The following is a 14642-nucleotide window of genomic DNA, read 5'->3' as shown; positions in this document are numbered from 1 at the left end:
TCCTGTCCTGTGCATACGCACACGCCAAATTCACCTCGAAAAACGCTCCATCTCTCTGTGCAGTCCCGCTCTCCCCTGGAGATCCGCCTGAAAGAGTCCCAGCAGTTGCAGAAGCAGCTGGAGAGGAGGATCCTGGAGGTGGAGAAGGAGAAGCAGCAGGAGCAGGAAGAGAAGAGGAAGGCCGTGGACGTGGTGGAGAAACAAGTAGGACTTTTACCAGGGTCATGTAGCATTTTTTTTCTGCTTTCATTCGCACCACCAGTAGGAATGCTGAAGTGGCAAAAGCCAATGGGGTTTGAGCTTCCCTTCCGGGTTCCGTTGAATTTACTCCGTAAACTTTCACTGAATTCACCCAATAGGTCAATCACCCAAAATCTGTTTCTGAATAAATTTGAGGCAAGAAATAAGCAATCAAGTTGCTTATTTCTTACACACCTACCAGACATCATTTGCTCAGGCTTTTGTAAGGCACGGGCTTGCAACGAGACACTGCACGCAGATTTTTTGTTTCATTCAGTGTCCCTGCCCTGGAGTGGGAGCTAAAACTTTTTTTAAAAAGTCCCTAGAAATGGCGTTGTAAGAATTACGATGGTTAATCGTTCCTGCGGTGCAGACACAAAAGGGACAGTCCCTCCAAAAGTTCTTCAAACTATGGAACAGTTCCTGCGGTGCTAAATGTCTGTGACCCCTTCTTCAGTGGTGATGTACAACTAGGAAAAAAATATATATATTTAGAATACATACGTTGCTAATTGGATATATTTAGCAATACATAATGGAAGCCATATTCTACCTGAAACTTGGTGAAATTCATAAAAAAAAAAAATTGGACTACTTTTATCGATGAGTTAATTGGGCACAAGGGTGAAAAGCAGGTATGGGTGGCCAAGTGTGACAATTTTGTCTCAGGAGCCATGGTCCCTAATGTTCTGAATAAACATCTTCCCTGTCGAATATATATATATATATATATATATATTATACACACACACACCTTTTCTGATAATAATTTAAAGTGTCAATCTGGAAGATTTTCATCGAAATAAATATCTGTTAAGTCAGTATTGTAGAATGAGGTAACACAAAGGTGATTGAGCCTCTGATGAAAGCCTTTGCATTTCCAGCATTCTGACGATTAAGAACTGGGTGTCTGTGGCGACTTTCTCACCATGCATTCACATGTATTCACTCCCTCACATACCTCACACCGCTTTTCGCCATAGGTGCAGCCAGAAACAACGAAAAAGAAATCTTTGAGATTTCAACTTTTTTTTATATAAACTTTTTTTCAACCTTTTTTCCTTTCTCCTTTTGTTCTTTCCTCCCTCTTCGGTGGAATTATGAGATCTAACTGCTGACCTCTCGATGTTAACGCATTCCTGTCTGGTCCAGGTTAGCGAGCTACAGCGTTGTTTAAAGTCCAGTCAGTCGGAACAGCAGGAGGCGCTGGAGAAGGCTGCTGCTGCTGTGATGCAGGAACAGAAGGCTACACAGGACAGCCTGCTGCAGGTACACATGAATTCTAAATGTATCTTTACATCCTAAGTCAGAACATGAAGAGTCACATTGTGAGTTATAAACCACCAAATGTATTTGTTAATTAATATAAGCAAACATATCGGTACATAGTTGATTTGCACTCTATTTCTGTTCATCATTATAATCTACTCTTATTATCAATGTATTTTCATGTGCATGATGTGACTGACAGCATTGAGGAAAATGTGATATACAGGAGATAAAAACATGACAGGGATGACACCAACAAATGTAATGGCTGTTTTTGTTTTTTGTTTTTTTTTAAGTGTCAGCAAAATTAATAAGAGTAAAAGTTAAATAATAAATTATGGGATTTCTTTTAACAAAATACTCTTACCTCTTGAATCCTATTGTCATTTCATGACAATAGGATTTCCCTTTTTATTGCGCTTTCTATCCTCCCCCTTCTTTTCTTTCCCTGGTGCGTTCCTCATCTCTCCCTGCGTCCCTCCTCCCAGACCAAACTAGCCGCCGAGGCTCAAGCGAAATACGAGCGGGAGCTGATGCTCCACGCGGCAGACGTGGAGGCACTGCAGCAGCTGAAGAAGCAGGGGCAAGAAGTCACCACCAAAAGGAAGCAAATGGAGGAGGAACTCAACAAGACCTCCGCCACCCTGCTGGAGAAAACGGCGACCTTGGCCACGATGGAGAGGAAGATGAAGGTGAGGGTGGATGAATGATGTATGGTTACTGTGACGTAGTTGGATGACTTTAAGGGTTCATTACAGTAAAGTTATGCAATTTTATTAGCTTCGTAGAATGGCCTCTACTTGCATGGTCATATTATCCACATTACTCATGATTCTTTCTCAAGTATTTTTTATGACGGCACCAGTAGTCGTCCCCAAAATATTGTCAAATTATGATGGCTGTTCAACTCACTGATCAACGTGTCTTCGCCGTGGTCCCCAGGAGGATCTGTCCAATCAGAGTCGTCGCTGTGAGGAGCTGGGGAAGCAGAACGTCCTGCTGCACCAGCAGATGGACGAGATGGTCAGCAAGAGCAAACTGCAGCATCCCCTGCATCAGCAGCTCAACGTGTCCTACAGCGAGGAAGGGAAAACCTCAGAGCAGATCCTAGAAATACTCCGGTAACGCTGCATGAAACACAGTGTCTGCTATGTTCCTGTGCATGTGAAGAGACTAAGGTTTTTGGCATTGGATGTGCAGATACAGAATGGATGTATGGTAGAGGGAAATCTCAGATATTTTAATAAATGTATATAATCTCAACAGTTTTATATATATATATATATATATATATATATATATATATATATATATATATATATATATATATATATATATATATATATATATCCCTTATAAATATGAAAATCTTCTTGTCCAATCATAACTAACTGTTTGCTAATATTATATATTTAGGATCGAGTTGGAAGCATATATGTCCCATGGTACTTGAACAAGTCAACAATCATTGTTTTGGTGCTATATGTGATTTCTCTACCTTCCTCGTTGTAAGTTTTCTGTTTAAAACATGTTGTTTTTTTTATTGATAAGCTCCATTAGGTATGCTCTTGACTCTCTGTGCTGCAGGTTTGTGCGCCGTGAGAAAGAAATTGCCCTGACGCAGTGCGAGGTGTTGGAGGGAGAAGCCCTTCGCTGCAGACAGAGGGTGGAGCACCAGGAGAGCGAGCTGAAGGAGCTCCAGGAGGCGCTGGACGCAGAGAGGGAGAAGCTGCAGGTGGGAAAGGAGAGGGACAGGGGATAAGCCTTTTAAACGTCTGAGTCATCATGTCATCAACGTGGAGATGATTCATGTAGGAAATGGCAGAAACCCAAGGAGGTGTCTGGATTGATCCCAGCTCTATCCGGCCAAAATGTTCTTTAGTTTTGTCCCTGATCTCTAGAGCAGTGGTTCTCAATGTGGGGTGCCAGGGGTCCATTAAGAGGTTCTTGGAGTCCCCAATGAAATGATCAATAGTTAAACTTCCCCATTATTTAATTTAAGAGATGATAGCACCACGAGAGAAAGTACAATAACGACTGTTTTAGCCATAGTTTCAATGTTATTTCCCCGACTAGAGTATAGACTGTAAATCAGATCTAACAATAAAAATCTTCTCAGGCTGTGACTGTTATACCATCGTTATGTCCAAAAAAATATATATATTCTCAAACCTGCATCCGGATAACACTGACGCTAGAGCAGAACCAGTCCCTCAAACATTCCCTGTATCCCCCCCCCAAGGCTATGACGAAGACCCTGTCGCAGCAGGAGCTGCAGCTGAAGAAGATGGAGACTGTCAGCGTCCTCCAGGAGACCAACAGGATGCTGAAGACCGACAGAGACCGACTGGAGCAGGAGCTGCAACAGGCCCAGGCTAAAGTAAGGCCCAGCTTTCAAAATAACACAGTATCCAATGGGAATGCCCCCAAATCAGTGTCCGAGAATACCCTAAATGTCCAAGTACCATATCAAACATGACGCATGGAAACCTCCACTCTCTCCATTGAAACTCAATGCTGTATCTCCCATGTCTCTCTCCCTGTCTCTCTTTCTGTCTCCAGGTGTCCAAGCTGCAGTCAGACATCAGCCCCCTGCAGCTTTCTCTTGCCCAGCTGTCTGAGAAAAGTGGTTCCATGCAGGCTGATAAGAGGTTGCTGGAGGACGAGCTCAAACGCTGGAAGGCCCGGGCACAGGTAACACCTGGGGACACTTGTTTTTTTTGTTTGTTTTAAACCACAATTTTGGTTGTTTTTGTTTGTTTGTTTGTTTGTTTGTTTGGTTGGTTTTTTTTTTTTTTTTTTTTTTTTGTTATTTTGTTTGAAGCCACCAATTTTCTTTTATTCATTATTATTATTAATTGATTTTATTCTTTAGCAAATGTGAAGCAATGTGTGTTTCCCTACAGCAACTGGTGAGCCAGCAGAAGGACAGTGACGTTGAGGAGAAGCAGAAGTTAACCAACGAGAGAGAAGCTCAGCAGCGACGCATCATGCAACTCGTTGAAGAGACTGCCAAGCTCAAGACTGAACAGGCCAGGTACAATATGGACGCCTTGCATTTCGTGATGTAATTTATGTCATGGCATTTGTCCAAAGCGATAAGTACTTTTCTCACCGTATCAAACCAACTATGTCACAGTCACAGCTAAACGTTCTCGAGACACAAGCAGCACGAGTAGAGTTATGGTCGGTTCACACTGCTGGCATACATGTACTGCAAGGCGACAGGCTGCAATGCATTTCAAACGGAGCTCGGCTTCATCCGGCTGCGAGGGCCGGAGCGACAACCGGCTACAAGCTGACAGCTTCACAGCGAAAAAACTAAAGTTCAGCAGGTTTCTCACTTTATGCAAATGAGCAGCACCTAGCGATAGCCAATAGGAGGGAAGATACGCCCTCAATGGCGCTGATCTTTGGAAAATGGATGCCCGAACACATGATTAGGCTTATTTTTTTTCATGAAAAAGTTCCCTTAAACTATCGATAAAATAAGGGACACATTTTAGGTCTCTCCAATAAGGACAGTTCTTTATTTTAAGGGACGGATGCAAAATTATTTATGTCGTTTTTTGAGAGGTGATTTATATTGTTACCAGCTCCACCATTTTAATGGGGGGAAAAAATGTACACAGGGCAGCATCCAACTAAATAATGTATATTAAATATGGAGAGGTTTGGAGGGGTTTGAAATGTTTGGCGCACCCACAACAGCCAGTCGATTTTGAGCCAACACTCCCACAAACGCCAGGAGCACGGAAGCCCTGTCACTGGTGGTGTGACGCTGGCATTAGAGAGTTTTTGTTTTTTGGGGGGTTTTTTTGGAGGTTTTTTTTTTATTTTTTTATTTTTTTTTATGAAAGTATGTTATAGATGGGGAATGGAAATAAGATGCTCATGGGGTAGAGAAGTCAGTGCAAGGGATTCAGTCCAAACCGATTATTTTTAATAGATTGTACATCTTAGTCCTAAACTAAGCTTAGTGGAGGAAGGAATTTTATCAATATTGCAGACTTGGACCATTATTTTGATCTCAACACAGCACTATGATTAAAATTGAATCTTCTTCTTTTCTTCTTCATTTTCTTTCGGCTGCTCCCGTTAGGGGTTGCCACAGCGGATCAATCAGATTTGTTGTCCGCATGTTTGATTAGGCATGGTTTTTACGCCGGATGCCCTTCCTGACACAACCCCCTCTATTCATCCGGGCTTGGGACCGGCACTGATGATACACTGGCTTGTGCACCCCCAGTTGCTAGATTGATATATCTATTTTTAAATCCATTAAAAACATCTAACATGCTTGTGTGCCACTAGTACAGAGAAATGCCTGTGGCAGAAGAACCTCAGAAAGGATGTTTCTTAATGTTGTTAGAAGAATTTTAAGAACTGAGCTGGCCTCCATCCTCTGGCCTCCAGGTGTGTTGCCAGCAGCAACTCGGCCCAGACCCAGCTGCAGGGCCTCAAGGATTCTCTGGCAAGGCTGACGGTAGAGAGGGACAACCTGAAGAAAGACCAGGAGGCCAAGAACAAAGACATCCTGGAGAAGAACAAGACAATCACTCAGGTCAAGAAGATCGGACGTCGCTACAAGACCCAGTACGAAGAACTCAAAGTCCAGCACGACAAGGTAAAGATAGTTTGTTGGCTAGATAGCACTCAGACCTAAGTGTAAGTCATTGTTGCTGCCTTGTTACAGTCCCCAAAATTCTCATACTCCAAACAAATCAATAAAAATAAAAAACATTTGGGTGGGGGAAAAAAAAACCCAAATACTTAAATCATACCAAATGATCTGCCAGTACTGTATGTTTATTTTCTCAAATATAAGGGAAAAATCTTCCACAAAACATTCTATTGATAAGTGAGGAATGATTTATTCTAGAATGTCTTCTTTTTAAAGTGGAGGACATCAAAAGCCCACTGATCCATTTTTTTTAAAAGAACCATATTAAAGTAGTAATGCCTTGAATTAGTAGGAATCCCTTGACATAACTAGATAATTAATAAAATTGTAACTGAATAATCTCGCACATTTCAATGCTGGTCAATTCATCTCAAAGTCAAACAAAACATTATTTTCAAGATGTTCCGTCGTATATATTGTCCTATTATATACTACATATTTTACAATGCAACGCCATGTCAAACAATCTGTAAGCATGTGGTTTGACAGGCACCACCATTCAACAGGAAGTCATTGAAAAGTTAAAGGACGAACTTTAAGTATCACTAACTACCAAACATCTAAACAAACTAATACCACCAATCATCAAAGCAAGGGCATCCAACAGCCATAAAGACACGAACACTACACATACATTCTGTTATCATGTGCTTTCTGTAGCTGGTGGAGGAGACGGCGGCCAAACCGGGAACTGAGGCCACACCCAGCCAGGATGTCCAGGAGGAGCTAACTCAGTGCCGGGAGGAGCTCGGCAAGGCCAGAGAGGAGCTGAGCAAGCACAAAGAGGAGGTGCAGAAAAAGCAGGGGGAGGTGAAAAAGCCAGATACAATTTTGTTTTCCCTTTGACATTTACACACCACCTTGAACCTGATGTACATTTGCATGTAAATTTGTTTTTTATACTTTAATCTATATTATTTAATCTATTGTTCGAAACACCACTAATACTATACTTGGTTTGCCGTACAGAGTTTTGTCAGTGATGCTGGGTTTTTTTTACTTTGTCTTCATTTGCAACTGTAATGATTGCTCAGATCTCTGAATAGGTTCTTCAGTTTTGCCATTAAGCTTCTGAGTTGGCTGTGATAGCTTTAAGACAACCCACCTGTACCCAGTATTTGCACATTCTTACATTTTTTTAAGTAAATAGTTTATTATGATTGGAAATGATTTTGCAATTTGAATAAATGTTGGATATGTTTCTTAGTTTCCTCTTTTTGTTCCCTCAGGCCCAGAAGTTCCAGCAGGACATGGAGGAGTTCCGTAAGGAGACCCAAAAGACTAAAGAACAGCTCCAGGAGGTCCAAACTCAGAACCAGGGCCAGCTCACACAGGTACCAGGCCTAACAGGCACTCCTGGTGATGTAGTGTCACTGGATCCTTCCCTGTCGCTTAGAGAACCCTTATAACGGCAATGTCAGCAATGTGAATTTTCACTTAATTCTTACTTTTAAAGTCTTTCATTTTTGTTCTGTAGGTCCAGTCTCAGTTGTCCCAGACCCAGAACACACTGCAACAGAATCAGAACCAGCTGACCCAGAGTCAGAAAGAACTTCAACAAGCCAAGACCCACAGCCAGCAGGTATAAAACACATCTATAAAACACATCTTGTATCTGCCTCATATTTATGTTTTGATGATGTCATTTTACTATTGCAACAATGCGTCCGTATAATTGGTAGTTTTTGCATTGTTTTTATAATAGTCATATTTATATACTAATTGCACATGACGCTGGAAAGCTCTAAAAATTACTGGAAGGGAAAAAAAAAAAGAAAAAAAAAAAAAAGGTCTATGCCTCGACTAACCCGCCCGCCAGAAACCAACAGATTCACTAAAACTAGCTGACCTTCTTCCATGTTGTTGTGCTTGTTTGTTTTAAGGTCCAGAACCAACTGAAACTATCCCAGTCTCAGGCCCAGGCCCGTCAGAACCAGATCCAGCAGCTCCAGAGGGAGCTCCAGCAGGTTAAAGACACCCTCCAGCAGCACCTGGCCAATCAGAAGGAACTGCAGCAGACCCAACTTACCAGTCAGCAGAGCCACAACCAGGAGGTCACCGCCCTCAAGACCACTCTCAGCCAATCAGAGGGAAAGGTGAGGTGGTATTCTTTTGAGATTAGATCACATCAGATCACACAAAATTTGATAAATTTTTGTCAAAATATCTGACGGAAAGATAGGGATAATAAACATAATGTCTCCTACCAGGTGACAGAGCTGCAGGGCCAGCTGGACAGTCTGCAGAAGGTATCTGGACACTGAATTGACCTTTCACCTCCTAATTTTGACGCCTTTCCAGCGAGGCTTGTATGGAGCTCGTCATTCATCCCTCCTTTCCGCCTTTCAGGCCGTTGGCGAGCGTGAGGCGGAGGTGAAGCTCCTGCAGGAGCGGCTCGCCGAGGCTAGCCAGGCCGTGGAGGCCAGCCAGGGCTCTCAGGCCGTCGACGCCGGGGGCAGTGGCGACGCTAAGCATATGCATGAGGAGCTAGTTAAACTCAGAAAGGAGGTATTTCAACTGTTTTGTATTTGGCATCTGAACTTCAGATAACTGATTAACCGCCTTACATCAGCCAATATCTGCACCAAAATGTCAATGCCTGTATTATTTGTGTAGTATAAAATGACGGGGTTTGTTGTTTCTTTTTTTTTTTTTTCTTTTTTAAATACAAATTCAAGATTTGTGTTTATGTTCGCTTGTGATGATCATTTACTAGTTTTATGCCATATGACATTTTACTGCAGTTTTACGGTCCAAATTCATCTAACTCTGGATTCATTGGATTGATTGATTAATTTTGATAAAAATTTAACTGTAATTGGAGAATATGTAATATTCAATCCCCAAACACTTCCCCACCCCAAATCACTGACCTTCTTAATGTAGTTTCTGTTAATGGCATTGAGCGATTCCAATAAATTATCAATACTTTATCAATTAAAATTTTCCAAAAGTGATGAAACATTTATTTCTGAAGGCAATATGAAAAAACAATATTTTTGTTGTGTAACCTAACAGTGGGAAATAGAGCTGGGTGATATTGACAAAATCAAATATATATGACACAAAATTTATTGATATATTGATACAATATTGATAACGGTATTTTGTGAATACATAAGAATTGCACATAGCAATGTGGATATGGATGTGGATATGTGGACAACTGAGCAGATAGAGGCAGTGCCTGTTTGTTTCAACAAAATCGCAAAAGAAGAAGAATAAGTCACGAAAAATCTCTAAATGTAATTGAATTCATGGGAATATGTTTTGTTTTGATTTTGTTGCGCAGTATTCAGAGTGCAGCAGCAGAGAGGAGCAGCTCAGGCAGCAGATGGCTGACAAAGACGAGAAGACCAAGAAGGCTTTTATGGGAGCCAAGACCAAGATCAACCAGTTAAACGGTGAGTTTCTCACACACACACACACACACACACACACACACACACACACACACACACACACACACACACACACACACACACACACACACACAGCAACTTTAAACTGTTTTTGTGATTTGATACTGACTTTTAATGAACTTTAATCACTACCAAATAATAATAATATGGTGAGCTTTGTCGGAACAGAGACCGATTTCTGAATATTTTTGCCTGCGAAATCGACCAATTCCAATATCAATCCCAATCTTTTGTGTCACTTCCAGCCAATGGCACTTGGCAGTATAGTTCAGCGGGACCTCGACGACGAGGAGCCGTTAAATAATTGAACTTCTTTACTTTCCTTTCTTGTTTGTAGGCTGTCAGGATCATGAAATTTAGATTGTCTTATTATGTATGAAAGCAATTATGTATGTAGTAGTATTGGCTTGTAACTGTGTAATAATAAACATGCATCTTAGGAAGAACAGACATTTAAGGTCATTGAACACTTAAACATTGAAATCCAGGTTTACATTCATTTTCCTTTACTCAACTGATGGAAAACGCACCTGATTCTCATTCTGTTTACCGCGACATTCCCGTTTTTGATCGGTAGCCATCAGAGCGCCCCGCTGCAGAATGTTCAGGAGTTTGCCCGATCTGACCCGCCGCCCGTACCTCCAGGTTTCAAGGAGAAGCTGTCTCAGGAGGTGGAGGAGCTGAAGCAGGGCAAGGAGGAGCTGAAGCAAAGCAAGGAGGAGTTGGAGGTGCGGCTGAGCGCACTCAAGTCGCAGTACGAAGGCCGCCTGCTCCGCCAGGACCGGGAGCTGAGGGAGCTGAGGGGGACGCTGGCGCACCCGGATGCCCGGGAGGAGACCCCCGATCAGAGCTCCTCCAAGGTAGGAGCCGACGTCTTACTTGGCCCGTCACGCGTCTCTTCACCTTGGAAGAGAAATCGTTCGCAAACAAAGTTGAAATTGGTATTCCTATTTTATTCATTTCTACTTCATTTTTTTTACAATAGAAAGATGAGTTTTGAATAAAACCGGTCTCAACTTTTTTTTTTTTTTTTGTCCACCCCCCCCAGGTGTCCGATCAGTCTCGTCCAGCGGAACAGCGACAGATCTCCCTGAAGAGCCCATCCCAAGACAGAGGAGGGTAACGGGCCTACATTTTCTCTCAAAAAAAAGAAAAACAAATTTAGCTGGTTGAAATTTTCATTCACAGAAAATATTTACACAAAATTGTAAATTTGTGTTGTGCTCTAAATATTCAAATACTGTGAACTGTGAATGCTGACCAATCACGAGACAAGAGCAGATTTTTGGCGCTCATATAAAATCTGTGGATGGGGGGTTGCAGGCTCTGCTTAATTCAATGTATTTAAATACATTTTATTTTGTGCTGACTTCTAGTATAACGTGTTTTGATCTTTAAAAATCAATTTGTGTCGTTTAGCTCCAGCTTGTCCGACCCTCCCACCGCGAACATCCGACCGACACCAAGTACACCATCTCCTAGCAACAAGCCTAGCCCATCTCCTGGCAACAAGGCCACACCTCGCGCCAGTATCCGGCCCATGGTTACCCCGGCGACCGTCTCCATGCCAACCCCCACTGCCACCGTCATGCCAACCACACAGACTGACAGTCAAGAAGGTAGCGCAGGAGAGTTTAAATATAATTATAATAAATGGATCTTTCAACTCCTTTCATCTGTTAAATGCTGCATGTGTAACCATCTTTGTTTTGGAAAGTAGCTTGTTCTATTCCTGTTTAGATGGAACTTAATTTCAAGCTCAGATAATAACAAATTGGGGGAATTCCTAAAAGTGCTAAAAATAAACTAAAATATCTGCGCTTCTAAAAACACTACTCACTTGTAGTCCAATATGGGCAGGTGGCGCTTCATGAAATTAAATAACAGGAACAAAGATTAAGCAGTAGTGAAAAATCTTTGCATTATCATAATACTATGATAGTAATAATAAGGGTAATACTACTAATGTTAAAAATAATAATAGTAGTGGTTATAATCATGGTACCACTTATAATGGTAAGGGGAGCCTAAGAGAGAGCAATGAAGGGTTTATTTTCCTCAACTAGGCACTTGATATTTCCAGACTTGGATGAGCTGATGTGAGTACTATGGGATGTTCGGGTGTTTCTTTCTGACAACATTTAATGTATTTAATGTTTATGTACCATACCGATAATGAATGAAACTCTGTCTGTCTGTCTGTCTGTCTGTCTGTCTGTCTGCTTCTTCAGTCCTGATCAGCGCCAGCAGCTCCATACACACCACCAGCTCTGGTCTTGTAAACACACCCACCTCCATGCCGCAGCCAATTGGCTCTCAGACCACCGCCTTCGTCCAGCCCACCCAGCAGCAGGCGTCCAATCAGGAGGCTGGGAGCACTATGGAGGCAGAACGACCGTCCACGTCCTCCGCTCTGATCGGCGCAGGTGAATAGGATCAAAGGACGAAAACGAATTGGACCTGTATAATCTGGTTGTATTGGTTTGGTAAAATCCGTGAAATAATCTTCAACCACGGCTGCACGCACTCAGGGGTTTCTTCAGTTCCGAAGCGTGTCAGAGAGGAGGAAGAGGAGACAGCGGAGAGCTCGCACACACCTCCCTCCACCAAGAAGCTTCGACTAAGACAGATCGTACCACTCCAGCAGGTACACGCACATATCAGGCCGATCAACCACAAATGAATAAATTATTTCGATGCAGGTCAGACGAGTGATGAGATTTTTTATTTATTTATTTTTTAATCTTTTCTTGACGACTTGGTAAAAAGTTTGATCCAATTGGTAACTAAGGGCGGAGCAGAGCATGTTGCTAGTTTTGGCACATTTTTCATTAGGTTTTATTAGTGTTCACACGGTCCTGTGTTATGCCAAGTTGGTATAACTGGTCAAGCACACTGACAGTCTTTACGCAATGACCTGGCGGCACATTCAGACGTCCATCGTCCAGTGTCTGGGATCTTTACTCACCGCTGCCGGTCTGTTCCGTGGGTGGAGTCCCGTGTCTCCTTGGAGGCGCTCGGCTTTTCATTCATAAAAAAAACTCTGCAGCCTCCAGTCGCGCGCAAAACCCGGGTCAGTATTCAACTTATGTAGTGGCATACACCTCCGTTTTAACATGAAGCCTTGTGCCACTGGGGTGGTGAGGAGAGGTCATTGCAACGCGTAACCTAGAAAAAGAAAAACATGAATGAGGAAAATCACTTTCTGTCACAAATTCACATTGTCAAGACAACAATGGAGCAACAGCAGCATACTGTGATCCTGGCTTTCATTGTTATGATTCAGTGTTCCAGCCAAATAAGAACAGTTGAAACACAAGTGTCAACATCCGTTTTCAACCCACAATGCACTGTATTTTGGTTTGCTCCCTTTATCAGGTCCTTAATTAAGTCCGATTACGTTCTCACATGTGACGAACCAGACCGCGGTTCACTTGGAACCGGACCCGAGTCCTGACTTTTTTCAGGAGGATCATGGTTCGATTGTTTGGTCCGGACCAGAGAATTTGTGCTCTCCTCTCCAAAGTAAAAAGCACTGTGGTTCGATTAAAACAGACCAAACAGGGTAGATGGGAGAGCACCCGACGGCATGGGAGGACAAACAATGAACAACAGTTGGCTGGCTGCACGTCTAATCACATTAAACGTGAATCAGAAAATCGACTTTGTGACGATTCACTCAGTCACTGAATGGAGACTCGGTTGCTGGGCTGCTCTTGTGACACTCGACACTCACTTGAATTAATCGTCATAATACGTTTATTGCAAACATAAATGTGACACCACTCCAAAACCAGGTCACAACGTGCTAGAAAAACATAAAAATAACAAACGTACGAATCATTCATGACTTTTACATGACTCAACTACACTCATGATACTCACATGAGTGTACACATGTAATAATAAGGATAATACTACTACTACTATAGTAGTGGTTATAATGATGGCACCACGAATAATAGTAATGATATATGCAAAAATAAAGAATATTTTAACTGAAGGGGAGCCAAAGAGAGAGCAATGAAGAATTTATTTTTACTGAACTAGGCTGTGTGTGTGTGTGTGTGTGTGTGTGTGTGTGTGTGTGTGTGTGTGTGTGTGTGTGTGTGTGTGTGTGTGTGTGTGTGTGTGTGTGTGTGTGTGTGTGTGTGTGTGTGTGTGTGTGTGTGTGGCTCCCCAGGTAGAGGGTGATGAGGGGATTGAAGGAGAGCTGGAGGAGGACGCTGAGATGCAGGACTCTGCGGAACACAGCCAGGTTTGTCCAACCTCAGTCAGTAGAACAGTCCCCCAGCCCAGTAGGGGGTGCTGGTTTCACACCCAACGTGTCTGCTGGGACAGCATCATTAATATCCTCTTCATGTGCGTGTCTGTGCAGGAGCTCCCAGAGGTGAATTTTCCGGTGGCGGAGGAAGACGGCGAGGAGTCGCAGGAAGCGGGTGTCTCTCAGTCCGTCCCCTCGGACCAGACGGCGCCGCAGGGCATCGCCCAGGGCCGCGATGTCATCGTGATCGACACGGACAGCGAGAGCCACGAGAGTAAAGAGGAGATGGAGGACAAAGAGGAGGAAGACGAAGAAGAGGAAGAAGAGGTTTTCTTTTCTTTTTCACTTCAACATTAAAGTGACTTCTCCCCCCTTCCCTTTGCTCATTTTCCGACTTGCGTTTGTTTTTTTCCCGCCCAGTACAAGGAGGAAGAGGAGGATGACGACGAAGAGGACGATGAAGACACTGGCGACGGAGGGATGGGAGGAGAGGGGAGTAACGAGGATAGCAGAGAGGCAGAAGAGGGGGAGGAGGGGGGGATGGGGGGCCAGACGGAAGACGGCGAAGCGTCAGACTCAAACAACGACGACGGCGAGGAGGAGGAGGATCCCGAAGGCTCCTCAGACAGGCAGTCAGATGCACTGGGAGGTAAAGCAGCACTGCCAAGAAAATATCTACAAAGTCTAATTATACACACAATCTCCATGTAGATTTTTATGTACATTTATGCAAACATACTCTATTTCCTACTTTTTTTCAGAA

General features: G+C 43.0%; 1 protein-coding gene across 1 annotated transcript in view; it reads left to right on the top strand.

Moving 5' to 3' along the window:
• Positions 1–14642, top strand: part of LOC307238365 (nucleoprotein TPR-like) — a 32436-nt gene that overhangs the window by 13739 nt on the left and 4055 nt on the right. Inside the window, exons 23-46 of the mRNA XM_080011298.1 lie at positions 64–204; positions 1393–1509; positions 1998–2201; positions 2452–2630; positions 3097–3244; positions 3752–3889; positions 4072–4203; positions 4416–4546; positions 5926–6136; positions 6854–7003; positions 7423–7527; positions 7671–7775; positions 8077–8289; positions 8404–8442; positions 8543–8701; positions 9486–9597; positions 10261–10475; positions 10664–10734; positions 11035–11234; positions 11847–12041; positions 12147–12262; positions 13799–13873; positions 13994–14206; positions 14300–14528. Coding sequence (XP_079867424.1) covers positions 64–204; positions 1393–1509; positions 1998–2201; positions 2452–2630; positions 3097–3244; positions 3752–3889; positions 4072–4203; positions 4416–4546; positions 5926–6136; positions 6854–7003; positions 7423–7527; positions 7671–7775; positions 8077–8289; positions 8404–8442; positions 8543–8701; positions 9486–9597; positions 10261–10475; positions 10664–10734; positions 11035–11234; positions 11847–12041; positions 12147–12262; positions 13799–13873; positions 13994–14206; positions 14300–14528 — 3598 coding nt within the window. The remainder of the gene's footprint in view (positions 1–63; positions 205–1392; positions 1510–1997; positions 2202–2451; positions 2631–3096; positions 3245–3751; positions 3890–4071; positions 4204–4415; positions 4547–5925; positions 6137–6853; positions 7004–7422; positions 7528–7670; positions 7776–8076; positions 8290–8403; positions 8443–8542; positions 8702–9485; positions 9598–10260; positions 10476–10663; positions 10735–11034; positions 11235–11846; positions 12042–12146; positions 12263–13798; positions 13874–13993; positions 14207–14299; positions 14529–14642) is intronic.

Source organism: Zeus faber, assembly GCF_960531495.2.
Source record: "Zeus faber genome assembly, chromosome: 12".
Lineage (NCBI taxonomy): Eukaryota > Metazoa > Chordata > Actinopteri > Zeiformes > Zeidae > Zeus > Zeus faber.
Note: the sequence above shows the minus strand (reverse complement) of the source record. Positions and strands in the feature narration are given on the sequence as shown.